At 28.1% G+C, this 18,906-nt stretch overlaps 2 protein-coding genes across 5 annotated transcripts in view; both read right to left on the bottom strand.

The window, feature by feature from the left end:
• LOC135925307 (neuronal acetylcholine receptor subunit alpha-10-like) overlaps positions 1-10,813 on the bottom strand; it is a 45,827-nt gene extending 35,014 nt beyond the window's left edge. For 2 of the 4 annotated variants that reach the window (XM_065460561.1, XM_065460564.1), the window contains exon 1: positions 4,487-6,281. In XM_065460561.1, the coding sequence (XP_065316633.1) occupies positions 4,487-4,535 (49 nt within the window). In that variant the 5' untranslated portion in view covers positions 4,536-6,281. Of the gene's footprint in view, positions 1-4,486; positions 6,282-6,391; positions 6,413-10,699 lie in introns of those variants that run through there. The other 2 variants (XM_065460562.1, XM_065460563.1) reach the window with 2 other exon arrangements.
• Positions 10,814-13,388: 2,575 nt separating this feature from the next.
• LOC135925022 (BRCA1-associated protein-like) lies at positions 13,389-18,875 on the bottom strand. The gene is made up of 4 exons (XM_065460157.1): positions 18,754-18,875; positions 15,883-17,201; positions 15,101-15,409; positions 13,389-14,744 (listed from the first exon to the last, which is right to left on the bottom strand). The coding sequence occupies exons 2-4, from the start codon at positions 17,112-17,114 to the stop codon at positions 13,571-13,573; spliced, it is 2,715 nt and encodes a 904-aa protein (XP_065316229.1). The 5' UTR covers positions 17,115-17,201; positions 18,754-18,875; the 3' UTR covers positions 13,389-13,570.
• Positions 18,876-18,906: the final 31 nt, after the last annotated feature.

The following is an 18,906-nucleotide window of genomic DNA, read 5'->3' as shown; positions in this document are numbered from 1 at the left end:
GTCTAGACATATATTATCAAAATTTTGAGACTTAGGCAATATTTTCCTGGCTATAATGTTGATCTAGCCGTTTTTAAAAATCGGCTCAAAACGAGCCGTTTAAAAACACTAAAACTAATTTTATTACATAATAAACATACTGGTTTCCATGAAACCCATAAAATAAAATAATATACACCTAATATAAAGATTATTTCTTACTTCTTCCTACTTAGTTTTTTAAAGTAATCAAATGGAATTCGTTTAATTTTTTTATTAAAATTAAATCAAAACCCCATTCAAACTAACATTATATTTTATATACATTTAAACTCTATTTAGTCACGGCTAAATAGGTTCATTCAAAAGAGAATAAGAATTATTAGTATATTAACAAAAGTTAATAATTTACAGTTCGTATTCGTAAAAATCAAAAAATTTACTATGTATGTTTGTATTCGAATAATTTATCATTGTTAATAAAGGCCGATTTGGGTGGATTTTTAATAAGGGCTCGATTAAAGTTTTAGCCAAAATAATATTATGCAAGACTCGAGACTTGGCAAATAGATGTACAAAGCGTTCCGCCATCTAAGAGCGAAATCTCCGGGCTTATACAATATTATTTTAGTTATAATCTTACCCCTCATCCACAGTTTAACGCGAATACGTTGCGAAGTATCCAAAATATACTCTATTTTTATATTCCTCGCCGCTAATTTGCGCTAAATATGAATGAGATAATCGGGCCGTTTTTAAAAATAGACTAGAATCGGGCTTTTAACAACGGTAGAATAATTAGTTTTTAAAAATTATAGAATAATTCCCCTAAAAAAATATATTAACATAACTTTTTAATTTTTTTTTCTCTAATAATAACCTGATTATATGGAAATACTATCAAGTTATTAACGAAATTATAAAATGTATATTAATTTAATAGATATATGCCTTGTAAATCACATTACCTATCATATTCAGTGTGGTAGTTCTAAAATTTTCGGGTAGGGGCAGTCTATTATTCTAAAAAAAAATAGGGTGCACGTTAAAATGAGCCAAGTGAATTTTTGTTTTTCTAAGAATCTGAGGCAGATTAAAAATTTTTATTAATTTTTTTAATAGTTTATATCGAAGCATTTCATTTAAAATGCATTCTATTCATATTATATAAAATAGCTAATTAATTATATAAAAATTGAAATATATTGCAGAAAAAATATTATTTACATAAAAAATTTGGAAAGGCTTTTGCAACATTATTCGCGAAAATATTGAGTTCGCCATTTTTAAAAATTGGCTCAAAATGAGTCTTTTTACAATACTAAGAGGAGGCCTGCTGTGACCCCTAATTTTTTAAAAATTTCTGATAGGACTCGCAGTGCCCCCCGCATGCCTCTTTTTACGATTATATCTCTGGTAATAATTTATTTAAAGAATTATATTTACATTTAAAAAAAAAATTGACCAAATTTTAATTTATAAAGATTAGAAATTTATAAGAATGTTTACGCTGGTGTATTACCACTGTGGTAAAAAAAATGTAGGATTTAAAATTAAATCCAACCCCCACATTAGAATTTCGTTTTTTAAGGTTGCAGGTAAGATATCAACAATTAGTTTCAGCCCATAAATTTTACTAAGAAAATTAATCGCAAAAGAATAAATCATATGCCATATAACCCCCTCCCCCTAAATATAATATGAAACATGTCATTACTAATAACTATAAAAAAATAAATAATATAACGAATTATTGATTATAAACATGACAGCTATAGATGGTTCGAAAATGAGCGTTAAAACATTAGAAAAGTGCTTTTAAAAATTTTATAGAAAAAAAGTATGAGTATAAATTAAAATAAATGAAAGATAAAAGTTATGCCACTAAGTAAGGCATTAAAACAAAAAGAAGTACATAAGTTAACATAGATTTTGTGATAATGAGATGAAAAAATTAAGTATTCACAATTTAAAAATAAGAGGTTTATCTGTTAAAAAAAAAGTGCTTATGAAAATTGGATGTTAATTTGCTTAAAATTAGCTTATTATAAGCACATTTCATAGAAGCAATTAAAAAAAATAATATAAACCTTCTAAAATGTATATTAAATAATTACTTGTAAGCTTTTTTTTGGGAACGGGTTCCTAAAATTTTAAAATGGGTTCTGTTTTCCAAACTAGAATATACTATTATAAATTTTAAAGATCGCCAATTTAGCTTAGTCTAATCAAAAGAAGATTTCTAACCCAACAGGTATAGTCAGTATATACTTTGCATATAACTAGTTTAATGGCATATACCAAAAGTTGGGATATTCATAGAAAATACCACTATATCCATGATATATGGTGATAAAAGTTAGTATTTTGAAATATAAAAATTTCAGCTGATCGGGTAATAAGAATGACAATTATTCTTAGATTAATGCACATCAGTTACAAAACGCTGGAAACCCTATAAAGAGGCACTTTGCGTTAGTATCATGATATTTTTATTATTTAATAAATAATTCATTAATGTTTAATTTTATTTTTCCATCTAATTATTATTTGTATAAAGGTTTATGAATGATTTATTAAGATTAATCGTATAATATATTAGACAAAATGTTTGATATTATTGTTAAATAACTATATTAGTTTCTAATTTAACATATTATCCCTTGCATAATAATTTATTATATTTATCAAAACAACTAATTTCAATATTCTTCTTATGATGATTAAAATAACTTTATCCGTCTTTTTTAAAAAAATATATAACATAGTTATATAATATGATAGAGATAATTCAGGAAATGTCAAATGGAGCTAAAATCAAATTAGGCAAATGTGAGTCAACTTTAAAATGATTAAATATGTCAATCTTTACTTTATACTGGACGCGGAATAAATGCATTTTCCAGTTTCTCCGTCTAAAAAAATGTTACGTTCTTATCTGTTCCTGGAGGAAGATTAAATTACTTCATATATATTACTCACTCTTTAGTTTATTTAACTATTTTGATAACCAAATTATCTAGAATGAATTTTAATTTTAAATAATCTTAATCATATACACTCTAAAAATGGTAATAAATTGTTTTGTGATGTGAAAAAAACTGGTATTAAATAAAGAAAAAGCGAATATTTATGAGCCATCAATTATAAATTATTATTATTTTTCGCGTTTCGGAAAGTTCTCGGAATCTCTCGAAAAGTATCCGAAAGCGTTCCATTTCATATTCCTGGGTAAACGGGATGCAAATATTATGATAGAAAAACTAGGATTTATCCTACAAAATAATCTTAATAAATTTGTATATAAACATAAGAAAATTGCTAAGCGATGCAATTAAAAATTTTAAAGAAATACATGCTTCATTGCAATAACCGAACCATTTTAAAGTTACAAGTTTATATAAACCCCTCCCACCTTAGTGTAGGAAAATCATGGATAGGTCCATGTCTAAATTCAAAAATTACCTTTTATCAATATTTATCTAAATTTTTAAGGTTGTGGATCTAGATTAGATTTTTTTTTTAAACAAAGAAATTTGAATTTTTAAAATTATTATTTATTTAACTTTCCATCTCGTATTGTTTTGAGTCGATAATTAACCCCAAATTATTTATTTAAATACAAGCTTGGTCAATTTTTCATTATCAAATGTAAAGATATTTTAATTCTCGATAAGGATTAGCTTAGTCAGGATCAAATTCAAAATATTTTTCGAAACATTAAATAAAAATGATTAAAACTTCCTTTTTTTTCATTGACTTTTAAAAAATGTTTTAAGCTATGGATTTGATAAAAAAAATATTTTTATATTTTAATACTTTAAAGAAAGATTTATAATATAATTAAGATATCCCCCTTCCCACTCATCAATTATCAAAATTATAATTTTATTTTTTGTATCAGATTGAAAAGTGACATTCTTACACGGTATTTCCTTTCCCTAAGCCATATATAATCAACGAATAAGTGGAAATTTTAAACCTTGATATGTTTTTATTAGAGTTTCTAGTTTAAGATTATATTATCGCAAGAACTTCTAGATGGGAAAACACAATAGATTCTTCTAAATTATTTAAATTCTAGGCAAAAAATTCCTGACAGATCCTTAAAATTCCTATTGTTTTTATTAAATAGTATACAGATATAATAGATGCCTATCATAGAGTTAAACTCCGATCTAGGCTGACATTCTCTGAACTATGCATGCCCGTTCGAACATAGATTTCAAAATTTTCATTCATGTTAGGTTAAATTTTGATCAAGGATTCCCTAGGAACCCAACCCCAACTTGGGGAAATCGTTAAATCTTCTTTCTAGAGAAAAAGAAGCTAAAAAAATTTTCATTTCCTCCAAATTTTCTCGGAAATATTAAAATAAATCCATATTTTTTTTTGAATTGAATGAAGACCGTATATTTTGTTTGATTGATTCAATTTCTATAAATTAAAAGTGTGAATCTCGATATAAAATTCTGAATATAAATATAAGCATCATATTTTTTTTTACCTAAAGATATGAAATAGAAGGAGAATGGTATAGAGAAAAACATTTCCATCAATTTCCCCAAGAAAGGTATTACTATTTATTATATAGAATCGAATAAAATTTCGCACTTAAATTTAATGTAATAAAAATCGGTGTACATCTGATAAACATTAGAAACTATCATAATAAAAAAAATTCATATAATCATTATACTGGTAATTTATTTTTTTATTTTTACTAATCTACATTTTTTATTGCTATTATTTTTAAATATAATTAAAAGAAAATTTGATAATTTGTTAGATAATATATTTGATTTTTTCTTTGGAATATTTTTATGACCAATATTTAGAAAATATTAGGGATAAATAATAAGAAAATATCTTAATTGGATTTTTTTTTTTTATAACTGAACTTTAAAATAAAGAGAAGGGAATCTTTACTTAGTTTTAAAAAATAATTTTTTTTTTAATAAAAAAAAATGTTTCATATTAATTTTTATATTTATCCATTTTTTAAATCAATACATTTTATAATATGTAATATGAATAAAAAATTATTTATGTATAAATTTGGTATCTTTTCTTAAAAATAAGAAAAGGTATGCGAATAATAAGGAAAAGGAAATACGAACATTATTTGTATCGTTGCTTGTATTTTTCGTAAAATGTATCGCAGCTATTCGTTACATTCTAGCAATGTGGACCTGATTTGGCTTGTAAGTCTTGGAAAAAGTCCGAATGAGAGCATTCAGGAAAAAATTTTACAATATTTTAAAAATAACAAATAGCACAATATTAAATTTTTTTTCCTTCTTCTAAAACCATATGGAACCGTGAGTTGATAAGGAATTTGTGCAGCGATTCTCAAAGCCAAGCGGAGATAAAAAAAACTCATTGAGGTCATCGGAGAGTGTAGATATTTTCCTTCCTGTAACTTTAAGAAACTATATGCAAGAGGCAAACCCATATACCAGGGGATACGTTTCAATCGATTTGATTACAGTCTTGTGCTGAGACTTCAGAGTTCTAAGCAGCATGGGTTTTCAATCTGAATGTAATAGAGGGAGAATGTATAGGAGAAGACTGTTACGTTATAACCCGTACGGGACCTAATGAATATTCTAAATTAATTTGCAGAAAGGTGAAGACCGTGAATTTGGTTCGGAATTGTTTCCAACTATTCGCATCGAATATCTATGTTTGCGAATTTAAAATTGGGGATATTCTTAGGTTGTATGTTCGAAAGGGAGTATTTGATGGAACGTTCAACCAATCAAAAATCCTCAATCCTCATAATGCGTCTAGGATGGGCGTAGGAATGGTGCTAATTTATTAAAATCACTGAGTCTGAGTTTTAGGGGAGAAACTTGTAGCCAGGAGAGGGGTATAAATTTAGTTGAGAGTTTCTTCAATCTGTGCTTTGCTATTAACGAATAGATCGGTATCAGAAAAGGCTGAAAAAAAACCTAGGTATTATTTTGGGATGTCAAGAATTCTTTATTAGAAAAGAGCATGATGAGCGGTTAGATTTGGTAACATGTCCTTGAGGGAAGCATCACTTTCCTTATTGAAGGTATTGGAAAAGTGGAATGACTGGCCACGATTTAATTTTTGGTTAAAAAAAGTGTTAACGATGGATTTGATAGAACAGATTTAATGTCGATTGTGTACGCCAATTTTTAATTAATCTAAAAAATAACATTTGAATCAAAAGCAAAACTATATTAGTTTTTGAGCTAATTGAATTAACTGTAAAAAATTTTATTTGTAAATAAATATTTATGAATCTAAATTATTAATTTTTATTATAGCATTTATACTTAATAAATGATTTTTAAATTAAATTTTTTTTTATACAAAGTTTCTTAAAAATTAAATTAAATTAGTTATTGCTATTAATAATAATATATAAATAAATATTTACTTTAAATTCAGTCTCTTAATATAACAATATTTTTTAAAAAAGATTTTATAATGCTCATTTTTTTTGGTGGACCAACTAACAACATATGTTAGACAGACTAACAACATATGTTGAACCAACTTATCAGATAATGATGTACGTTGGTCTATATCATTTAATAATATATTATTATCATAATTTACTTTATTTATTCAGATCGGGTTAATAATATTATTCGTGAACAAAAAGTGTACCAATCTGCCTAGTGTTGTTAAACGGCTCTTAATATTACGCAAGCTTGAAGATTTTTTTGCAGAAGGAACCATAGTTTAGACATCTATTAGCGAAATTTTGAGGCTTAGGCAATATTTTTCTGGCTAAAAAATCGGTTCAAAACGAACCGTTTAACAAAATTAAATCTACCTCAATCTTACCAGCACGTTAATGTGAACTTACTTTTTATATCGAAGGAAAACATGTTTCAATGCTTTACGTGTTGGTGATAAAAGTTAAGGAAGATGGATAAGCAAAATTTATAAATTAAAATTAATGTGAATTTATTTTGCATATGAAACTGAAAATCGGAACATTTGTAATTTTTAGAACATTTGCTTTTTTTTTTAAACTTGGGACATGTTTTATTCCTAAAAAATTACCTTAATAAAGACATATAAATATGAAATACTACATATATAGAGCTAATGTTGTTAAACAGCTTGATTTTTAAAAACGGCTAATTCAATATTTAAGCTAAAAAATTAAGCAAGCTTCGAGATTTGTTTAAAAGATGATCAAGTCATTCTACTACCTATGACTTGTATAATATTTTTGACTAAAATATCGGGTTAGCCGTTTTTAAAAATTGAGCCGTTTAACAACACTATATAGAGCATGTGTTGTGTACTACAAATACATATATACTAATTATATATATAATGATTTCAATTTATATTCGGCCCGGGTTTATAGAAAAATTTTTTTTTGGCCAGGTCTGGGTATTTAAAAATAATAATTTCCTAGGACCATGCTTGGGCTTATTTATAAATTTTTTTACCGGGCAGATCTTTGGGCCGAGCCGGGCCTGTCGGTCTTTGGTATTTATTATAGAATGCTTTTATATGAAAACTAAATAGGACTTGATTATTTCAATTATTTTTGCGTGAATAATGTTAAAAGTTATGTAAAGTATAAATAATTAGAATGACGTATTTTATTTTAGAAAGAGAAAATTTCTTTTAATGGGATGATTAATTTAATAAATGGACTTAGATAAGATACATGCCATATATATATTTGACCAATTTTGAGAGAAATTAACCTAATAGATAAGAATAAAGTATGAGGTGTCGACCTATACATTTGATGGTTTAAGGCTAATTAGTTACTATTTGATTTTTTTTGCCATCTAGTTTTTAATATGTTTTACCATGCTGGAGAAAAAAAGTAGGAAACCATTACAAAAAAAAATTATCGCAAAGAAAGTTTTAGAAAATGGAATAATAAGTTTAATTAAAATTAAAGGGGTTCTGATTTTTGAAAAAATCTGGTGCTAAGTCATTTTTCAAAATTGATGCTTATTTCTTAAAAGGCGGCTGCCAAAATAAAAAAAAACTTAAGAAGGAAAAACATCCATTCTCAGTAAAGTTACATTCCAAAGGAAGAGATTACTCATGGTGGTAACGCTAAAGAGTGCGCATAGGGTGAAGGTCAACGGTCCTATCGGTCTTAATCCGGAGCAAACCAGACCGATCTTTTTAAGGACGACAGTCGGGACCGGTTTTTACTAATATTTAATTTTGCAATTAATACAATTTTTTTTAATATATTTAATTTTGTTATTTTTCTAAAAGAGTTAATCTAGTTTTTGTGAATTTTTAGTTCATTTTTATTTTGAAATATGATAACCATAAGTTTGTCAAAGAAGCATTTTACTGATAATCCCAATAAAACTAAATTAGGTAAAAAGGAAGATATTTTTAAAATAAAAAAACCATTCCTGGACCACTGAATCGGCCTTTTTTAAAGACCGTGGTCCGGTTTAAATGCTTCGGTCCTGTTTGAAGAAAGATCGGATCGTGACCTCCACTGCGTATAGGCTAAAGCCACTTAAAAATTTGAAAAGCCACCTGAAAAAATTAATTTTTTTAAAGCTTTTTTGTAATTAGATATAATGTTGAAAATCTTAAAAAAATGTGCCACCTCATTAGACAAAGCCAGAGACGGCTCCGAATAACTTATTGGTAAAAACTAGTGTTGTTAAACGGCTCATTTTGAGCCGATTTTTTAAAACGGCTAACTCGATATTTTAGCCAGAAAAATAGTGCCAGAAGATTTTATAATATATGTCTAGACCTTTGCTCCTTCTAGGAGCAAAATCTTTAGGCTGGCGTAATATTTTTCTGGGTGAATATTGAGTTAGCCGATTTAAAAATCAGCCCAAAACGAACCATTTAACAACACTAGGAAAAACAAGCATTCGCAATGTAACTGCTATCGTACATTCTTAGAAAACGAATTATATATAGAAAAATTGAGCAAAAAGGGATTCAATATATACAGGTAAACAGTGCACTCGGAATATAAATAAGCCCCCGAATGATGAAATATGGTATTATTTTTTTTTTGACATGGATGGGCTAAAGGTGATAATAAACATTACGTTACATTTATGAATGATCCTGTAATTCTTATCATTTTAAAAATGTAACGAAGTTCTTCAAAACAGTTAAGCAATTATTTGTATTAATAATTTTGTTTTACTTTATTAACTTTAGTCTTTTTTTTTTTAAATAGTTTTTAAAATGGAATCTGCAATCTGATTATTGTTATTTTAGACAATAAAATATGAATTTATCTTTTACAGAGAAATTAATAAAATATTAGCAGTCACAAATATTAGAATAAAAAAAAGAATTAAATATTGGTGATGACAGCTCATTGCTATTTTTAAAAAAGAATACAGATTGAAAAATTCACGTAAAAGCATTTCCTCTAAAAATAAATAATAGTTTATTGAGGTAGTATATATCATTTGTACCCCCTATTTTATCCCAAAACAAATCAAATAATATGATACATGTAATATTTTTTTCCTGAGTTTAATAATATGTAATACAATTTTTGCCATTTTCTCTACCCATCTTAACTCAATAAAAATAACTGTAAATTTTCTCGCAAAATTTGCGACTTAATGTTATATAACACAAATTTGATAATAACTTTAATAATTCCGACTTCGACAAGTACAATCGATTTCTTAATCGTCTAAAATCATAGCCAATTTAATTGAGCTAAGATGGGCATATTTGCAATATTAAATATGTAAAGTATGGCTATTAACAATTATCCCCTTTTCGCATGATAAGGTAACCTTTATACTTATTTTCTCTAAGAGTAATTAATGTCACCAACCTTGCCATTTATTTATAAGAGAACCATTTGATAGTGCAGTGAATATGCGGATTTGTTGTCCTACAATCTCAATTTAAGCAAAAGGTGCCAGATAATATTTTGGTATTATAATTCCAATCTTAATTTATGTACCTGTGACAGATTGGGTTATTTAGCAGACTTCTCACATTTTTAATGAACCTTATAAAAGGATGAAGGTTTGGAAGATTGCATGTATACCCCAGTGATTGATTCAAAAAGAAACTTCAAAATGATAAGATGTTCGGTGGCATGAGGCAGTTTTAGGATCCTTATTCGGAAAGGTTCCTGATGTAATTACCCATTCCTGGTAGGGGAGATGGAGCTCGAATTTTATATGAGAAATAATAAATATTAAACGCACCCACATATGATCTACCAAATGATTAATTCAGGAATTCGAAGAGTAATGAATATCAGTTCGGTTTAGACAAAGAGAGGTATGTCTATAAGCCAACTTGGACAGCTATCACTTAATATAGAAATGACTAAAAATGGCTACTGATATATCTATCAATTAAAATTGATTAATAATAATATTTATCGGTTGACCAATTATTTTTTAATGGTTTCTATAAATAATAACGGTTTAACTGTTCAGATACCGGAATTACTGGATATGATATAAATTAATTTTTAAAAAATTGGTCTAGCCAGGATTTTAATCTTTATGCCCAGTCCAGATTTTAAAAATCATTCCATTTTGGCTGGGATTGCTGGTTTCTGATATACATATATTACTATCCAATGTAAAAAGTTTAAAAATATTTAAAAAAAATATTATAGATATTTAATTATGCATTTTCAAATTTTCTCTTTTTTATATTCCCTTGGTAATTTTCTGTAGTTATATTATATATTTTTAAAACTAAGATCTATAAAAACTAAAATTTTGAATACATTTATCGTTTTCTTTATCGGTCAGCATCAGCTAGTATTGAGAATATTTTCTGTAATTCTGTCTGATACTCTAAGCAAGGATAATTTTTCAGCCAAGCAGTTAATTGTTTTTCAACATATTTAGAACGATTAATATATTTCTTAACAACGTTTTCTCGCTTTTAGCTTGGGTGCCAGAGAAATCTTATAGTTTGGATCAATGTTTTTCGATTTGAAAGTTTAAAATTTCTGTTTTCAATGTTCTAAGCTGACTGTATCAAATTAAAAGTATTATATGATTTGTCTGACATATGTAGTAATGAATTTTTTTTTTTTTTTAAATATTTACATTTCTAATATTTTGCATTAAAGCTAATAAGAGTGCTTAATCATATTTTTTTTCATTATTAAATTTTATTTTTATCACAAATGGTTATACGATAATAAAATTTTGCAATCATATCGATTTTTAAAATTTCATATTAAATATATATATTTTTTTTATATTGAATTTCAATATTTTTTAACCATAAACAATTATATATAATTTATAAATAAATAATATTAATCCATTTTCAACCAGGAGATCAGTGATTCCAATTTGAAATTAATTTGGCAAAAACGCGTTTAGACATTCATGAAAATTTTTAAAGGTCTTAAAGCAACGTAAAGAGGTGGGTAGAAGGACTTTTTAGTCATAGAATCAGCTGTCGTTCTGAATATTTTTTTAAAAAAGTAGGTTTGGCTTTCAAATTTGGCGCGATTCCAGGTTCTAGTTAAAAATTCTGGTCAAATTTACAAATTTTTTAAAAGAAATTATGGCTAAAATTTATATCCAAAAAAATAAAGTAAAACGAGAAAAATTATTTTCGGGGATTTTTTTAAAGATATTTCCCAAAGTAAATTTCTATGAAAACACCGACAAAAATTTAAATATTTTTCTAATAATTAAAATGGAACAAGTAACAAAGAGGGACCAATTTAATTTTATTGCCAAAGCAAAAATAAGTAATAAAAAAAAATAACGATATGCAAATGTATTTTTCATTTATTTTTATTATCTAACACTAAAAGAGTTATCAGTTATCTTATCACTAATATACAATACAAATAATAATATAAAAATCAAACAGTTATATAAAAATGGTTAATTATTTAATCATGTTGCCTTAACGTTATAAAATCCCAATTGGTCAATTCAAAATATAAATAATATTTTCTCAAAAGTTATTCCTATTTTTTTCTATTACATTTAGATACGTATATAAGAGACCTGCAGGCCGAACCCTAAGCCCGGATACACGGATTTGACCGTTTTTTTTAAATATCCGAGTCGGGCCGTATATTTTAAAAAAAATCCGAATCGGGCCTTGCAAATGGTAATAATGCAAGTCTTTGCTATATATATATATATTATATATATCTTAAAATGAATTTTTAAAAATATATTATATTCAGGGTCGTGTTAAGACTTCTGGTTTACCCAGAGATCGAAATATAATTTCCCTAGGCCTTAAGAAAGGGAAATAAAATCCAAATTAGCAAAATCGATGAACGAGGACCGAATTTTGGCAGCCCCGATAGTCTAACATTGGCTGCCCGCTCGCTTCCCCATTTGTGCCTGACTATATTACTATAGCATAGTAAATAATAAATCAAAAATCATATTAAATGTTATACGTATAACAAATATGAGTAGTATCCCAGACTCAAAGAGATATAAAAAAAACAATCTAGACGCCCTACACCGAAGAGTGTCATTCGCCTAAAAAATTTAAAGTACCATTGTCTTCGCCCCGTGGGTTTAGTCTTTTAAAGATTTTGTGCGTAGAGTTTATATGTTAGCGTCAATGTGTTATTTTTACAATTTTAAATAAATTTTTTTTAAAGTTAAAGATCGGATTTTACCGGAAATATATTCTATCATTCGAATACCTATCTTATGAATTGTGGACATGTTAACTTTTAAGTCATTTAAAATTTATATAAAAAATATATGGAAAATCTAATATAAATCGTATAAGTTTAAAAGTTCATGGAAAAATTGTGAAATTCATAGGCTAAGTATTCCAAACACGATGGAATACATTTCTGGTAAAAATCAGATTTTTAAATTTAAAAAAACGCTTTCAAAAAATGATTTAAAGTTGAAAAAATAACTCATTGCCGGAAAAAACGGATTGACGCTAACATATATAAGAATACTGCTTCCCTCACCCGAACTCGGATAATTTTATTTTATAAGATTTACCCGATGACAAATAATAATAACTAGACTGACGTGCATTCATTAAAAGTGTACATCAATGAAAAACAGCTGGGGAGGCCATTTTGGATACCCATATCATTATTAAAAATTTTAAACGAGAGGCCAATTTATTCCTATGTCTGAATTAAAGAATTGCCTGATCATCGAGATAATAAGGAAGCAAGTTATCAATTTAATAGCAGTTTTTAACATGAAAATAATTACTATATGGGTTACCAAAATGACGGGTCCAGCTGATTTGCATTCAACGACGCTTTCAAATGCATTATTATGAATGCATCGTCAGTCTAGGTATTATTATATGTCATTGGATTTACCACGAGAATTTAAAAAAAAAATCAATGATATTGCTTCGTCATAAATTTGATATAATAACACCTGAGATCACGTCAAGGATAGTTTGTTTTATCGACTAAAATTTATATGTAATTATAAATCGAAATTTTGCTACAAAATATTTTAATAAATAAACTTACACTTTTGGAATATACGAAACTATGATAAATATATGTGCATATGGAAGATTAAATGAACATTGGCCAAAAAATAGATGTATTTGCTAAAGTATATATATATAAATAAATTTTAAATACTATATAATTCCCGCAACAAATTTATATTATTTATTTCTTCGGCTTATTTCGACGATTTTTTGCGTTTTTATTGAGGCTATCACGGGGTGGTTCGTTAGGAATGATTAGAGTGCCTTCCTGAATTTCGCTGTTAAGTTCGGAAGCTGAGATTTGGGATTGAGCGTTAAAGTGAAACATGATGTCCCGCATTTGCTCTTGAAGTTCACGTATTTCGCCATCTTTACTTTCGACCGACTCCTTCATCTTATTTTCCAATCTCGATAATTCTCCTTTGAGAAGCTCCTGATTTTGGGCCAGAGATTTGTTGATACTCTTCTCCTCGTAGTAATTCTTGAGCAGTTTCTCAAATTTTTCACCGAGTACGCCATATTTTTTCTCCAATTTTTCTTTCTCCTTTTCGCAAAGTGCCAACTTTTTGGTGAGATCGGCCAGTTGCAAGGAGCCCGCGTGAAGCTCGTCCCGATGGACCACCATCTTGGATAAATATTCGCTCTCTATTTTCTCAATTTCGTCCTTGAAATGAGCTCTCTGAGAAGCCAGCTGTCGACTCATGAGGTAACTATATTCGAGACTAACTGAGTCCAATTTTTCCATCTCGTCCTGAACGACGCCCATTCTTAAAGGGTTGTCTCCGTTATAATCGGGGTAATTGAAATAGTCGCTATAATCACTATTATCATCCGTGTAAGAGGACCCTAGATCATCGTCATCGTGGACTTGCGTAGGAGGATACCGAAATTTTCCGCACATATGGCATAACGGTGTTTCGTCTACTACGTTAGGCGTTGTTTCCTTTTCTTGTGGTTTATCTTCATCCTCTATGGCTAGGATCTCGCACATGCACGATTTAATTTCAACTGTATCGGAAGCATTGATTTCGGTTTCGACCGAATATTTATGTTGGTCATCATTCACGTGACACGATTTCTTAGACTTGCGCAGGCGCTTGTGTTTCTTCCTTGACTTATTTTTCCTGCCCTTTTCGTCACTTTCATTAGTTCGAGTCCTGGAGGCGTTGAGAAACCCATTCAAAAGTGTCGAACCTTCCCGCACATATTCGACCATTTTACCGTCTGCTTTATTTTGTATAAGTCTGTGAACGTAATTATCCCCAGTGTAATCCCATACCCTACCTGTTTCGAGCTCCATCGAGTAAGTGTGTTGAGTTAACTCGAAATGCTTAGAAGCGTGACCTCCCAAGTACCTTGATGTATATACCAAATAAAAATAACAAATGACCTTAATTTAAGTTTAACCCTACATTTGCCAAAATTAATAAATTAACTTTATTTTATTCCTTCGTAAGTATTATTTTAAAATTTTTTTACAATATAGGGATCTCTCATTGCCATCAAATTAAATGTAAAAGAAAATTGTATTTTTTTTAAAAAACTAGAAAAAATGACTTAATTACCATAAAATACAATATTAAAAAATATAATAAAAGAAATGACAATTAAAACGCAGAATATCAAATTTTGTTATTTATTTACCCCTGTTTTTCTTCACGAGAAATAGTTTTCTTTCACAAACCATTGAAATAAATGTATATTTAATTACCTTCCGCACCCCACGTTTCCGCAAATCAGACAAATCCATAAATCCGCCCTCGATTCACATCCTTCCTCTAGACATTCATTTTCCTCGATTCGTTCATTTACTTCATCGTCCGAGTTTTCGTTCAGTTCCAGCGTAGAACGCCGGATAAAAGATGAGGTGTCGTTGATATCGTTAAGTGAGGTCGAAATGTTGCCGGTCTGGGAAAATCTACAAACCGGACAAGAACTGTCTTTCCACTGAGAGAGGCATTGAGTGTGGAACGAATGATTGCAAAATACGGTCAAGACCCCTTCTACAGATTCTTCCATCCTATACGATTAAAATATTGGGATGTCAAAAACCAAATATTTAGACTAAATAAAAACGAGCCTATTCAAGCCCGGTGGGTAAATTTATGGAACGGGAACCAGAACGCGTATTCCGCAACCTTCCCAAAACGCTCCTATAAATATATAAAAATTTGTTATTTATTTCTATAAATTAAAATCTTCATCCATCTAACAGGTGCATATATTAAAGTTGTTTTTATTTTCTTTCATAATCTTTTTTAGCTGGATAAGTGATAAACGTTGTTTTTCGACATTCAAATTTATATTAACACCACAAAGAACCAATATAAATGATAAACTTTAAAAAACATAAGATTGGAACGGGATTTGAACGGAAACGCAAAAATGCCCCTTGTTCCGGGCCCCCTGATTAAAACCTAAAAAAAAATAATTGCATAACAAACCAATCAATAAAGAAAGATGAGTGCACAATATTTTTTATTATTTACAAACCTTTCCATGCAAACAATGCATTTCGGTAACTCTGTAGTGCCGGAAGGGGGGAATGGGGAACAATTTTCCAAACTTTCGCATTCAATCCGGGATACGAATACCACGTGGCAAACATCGTTGATGGGTGTATGGGTACGATTATTGAGAACAGAGGTCGAATTATTATTGTTGAGAATGATGTGGGTGTTTATGTTGTTTGAAAAGGGCACGCCGTTGAACGCGTGATAAAATTCGGTAGCATCATAGGGGTGGCGAAATTTGACGAGAGCCATGTAATGGTTGGGAGAACCGTCCTTCAGTATGCGTATGTAGATGGTAGAATCTAGGAAAGGGGAAAGAAATTTGAGAAATCGGTGGGTAGTGTACCTAAGAGGGATTGACAGGATACAAACCATATCTAAGCTTCTATGGGGTTCATCATTTGTATTTTGGGAAATGTGGTTTCGATTATCTGCGATGTCCAATTTATCTATACCGGATATGCATTTATCATTATCGTCGACGTTGGAACGGGCATATTCCCCAATTTTTAACGGTGGCGATGTAGTAAGTTTATCGCGATATTCTAACTTTTTTCTATCATTGTTGTTTTCGATGTTAGGGTTGGGATATGTGTTCTCGTTAGGTTTTTCGATGTTCCGAGGAACATTTTCCTTATAGATATGCAAAAGACCCTTTATTACATGAGTCGAGGGGTTGCCATAATAAAAGTTTATATAAGAATTAGTTTGGTTGGTAGGCGGTTCCTCTTCTTTATAATTTAAATCTTGATACACTTTCTCGCTGTCATTATCAAGTTTTCCAATTAACTCTGTTTTATTAGATTTATTAGCGTGCTTTTTTTTGATCGTATGCCATTCACCCTCACTCGGAAATTGGTCTTGGTGGGAGTTATTCTCGGATAACCCATTGCACATAAATTTTTGAGGATTGTACTGAGGCCCATTATTCTCGCGATCCATTGAAATTTGAGTTTCTTTGCGACAACCCAACGTATTATTGTAACTTCTTGGGTTTATTATAGTTTCTATAGTGATGTTATGATATTTTCGTTTCCCTAAAAATTTATCGACCAATCCAAAGTTTTTATTAGGAAATTTAAGTTCAGACGGGTCCAAGAATATCTGTTCATCGGGAGTTGAAAATCTCAATAATTTAAATAGTGATTCTAATTCTGTATCTTTAATATCGCTTATTTCAAATCTGATTTGAGTGAGATATATATGCTGCATAAGGTACGTTTAACTTCTGGCCATACAAGTTAAGATAGGCAACTGTTGAGGCATTTTTATAAATGTTCATAATAATTTATTGGATTCCTTAATTGTTAAAATTAATATATAAAAAGAGTATAATTTTTTTTCATATTATTTAAAATTATGTTTTATATTTCAGATGTACAGATATTTTTTTTATCGGATCGGACCAATATATTGACTTTATTGAAATTCGGCCGATATTATTAAGTTTTTCAATCCGATATAATGGCGTCTTAATTAAAATTTAAAAAAAAATTGATTAAAGATTAAGAACATTCATCATATTGAAGTGATATATATTTTTTTATTTAAAAAACTAAAAAAATTGAAAATGTATTAAAAAAAGAAATATATTATTTATTTTATAAGACTGATTTTAAAATAAAATAAGTAATTTAAAAATAAACTAAAATTTTACATTGATCATGAATAGACTAAATGGGATTCTCTACTTTCTATATGATTAAAAGATAGTGGAACAAAAAAAAGATTACAATTTACTATAATAAAATAATCAATTTTATTCTTTATCTGGCTTAACTGGTAAGGTATCTTTATATTTAAAAAAAAATTCCTTTTTGCTTAGAATATCAGATAGTAATTCAGAAAAGATTTTTGATACAAGGTGATGGTGTTTATATGAAAGCAATTTAAATTTATTCAAAATATGTTGTAAATCTTAGTTAAATGGGAAGATGCATAGTGTAAAAGAAAAATATTAAAGGAATATAAAATACATATTCTTCCAGAAAAAAAAAATTCAAAAATGCATAATTAAATTTGTATTTTTTTAAAATAATACAAATTCTTAACTTTTTATATTAAAATGAATGTATGTATATCAGAAACTTGCAAAACAAGCTTGAAATAGCCAAAAAATAGTATGATTTTAAAACAGGCCAGTTATTAAAGTTTGAACGGTAATTTTTCTGAAAAACATTAAAACAAAATTAATTTTAAAAAATCAATCACAAAAATAAATAGAATATTGAAATATAACTCTATTTTGTTTATTCACATTAACCACACCAATTTGAGTAATAATTATCTAACAAATGATGAAAAATATGAATGTAGTCAATATAAAATTAATATAAAATTTATTAAGTTTTACTTTTTAAAAAAAATTTCTTTTATCACAATAGTCATCTGTAATGCTAATTAAAAGAATATTTTGTGAAAATATTTGCAAGAAAGGTGTATATATTTAGCAAGCAATGACAATATATATAAGTCACGTTAAAAAAATAAAATTTGAGCAATCAGAAATATTAAAGAGTAGTAACATAATTTTATTTTATAGTAGATATATTTATAAAACTAATTAACTAAATTGTGGATTAAAAATATGAATAGGTTTTAGAAGGACCTTATAACATGCAGAGGTGTATTGTCAAATTGTGTCATTGTTAATCTAGTATAGGGTTGAGTTTTATGATGATAGAACCAGGGAATTCAATTCTTAATCCTCAGTATAGTTAGGAATTTAAATAATATTTAGAATCCTAATTAAGCAATTATGTTTGTAAAAAAAATCTTTATCATTATATACATATATGTAATTTTTTTGAGATATATCGATATATATTGGTTTCTAAATAATATAATATACCTGAAAAACTAAATTATTTGAGTTATAGAACCTATTGATTTTAAAATATAAACAAAACATAATAAAAGAAAATCATAAAATATTGAAAGCCAGGTGAATGTTTGAAGAATTTTGGTTCTTCAGCTGAAGAAGTAAAGAATAAAAAAAAGTCAA

The sequence above is a fragment of the Gordionus sp. m RMFG-2023 genome, chromosome 2, assembly GCF_954871325.1.
Source record: "Gordionus sp. m RMFG-2023 chromosome 2, tfGorSpeb1-WG-v2, whole genome shotgun sequence".
NCBI lineage: Eukaryota > Metazoa > Nematomorpha > Gordioida > Chordodea > Parachordodidae > Gordionus > Gordionus sp. m RMFG-2023.
This window is presented reverse-complemented; position numbering and strand designations above follow the sequence as displayed.

Bases quoted from the DNA above. Each gene is read 5' to 3' on its own strand.
- LOC135925022 (XM_065460157.1), bottom strand. From the start codon at position 17,114: ATGCAGCATATATATCTCACTCAAATCAGATTTGAAATAAGCGATATT. The intron at 15,410-15,882 runs GTTTGTAAATAA...TTAATCGTATAG, and splicing joins TGCATTGTTTGCATGGAAAG to GATGGAAGAATCTGTAGAAG. The intron at 14,745-15,100 runs GTAATTAAATAT...ATATACATCAAG, and splicing joins GGAAACGTGGGGTGCGGAAG to GTACTTGGGAGGTCACGCTT.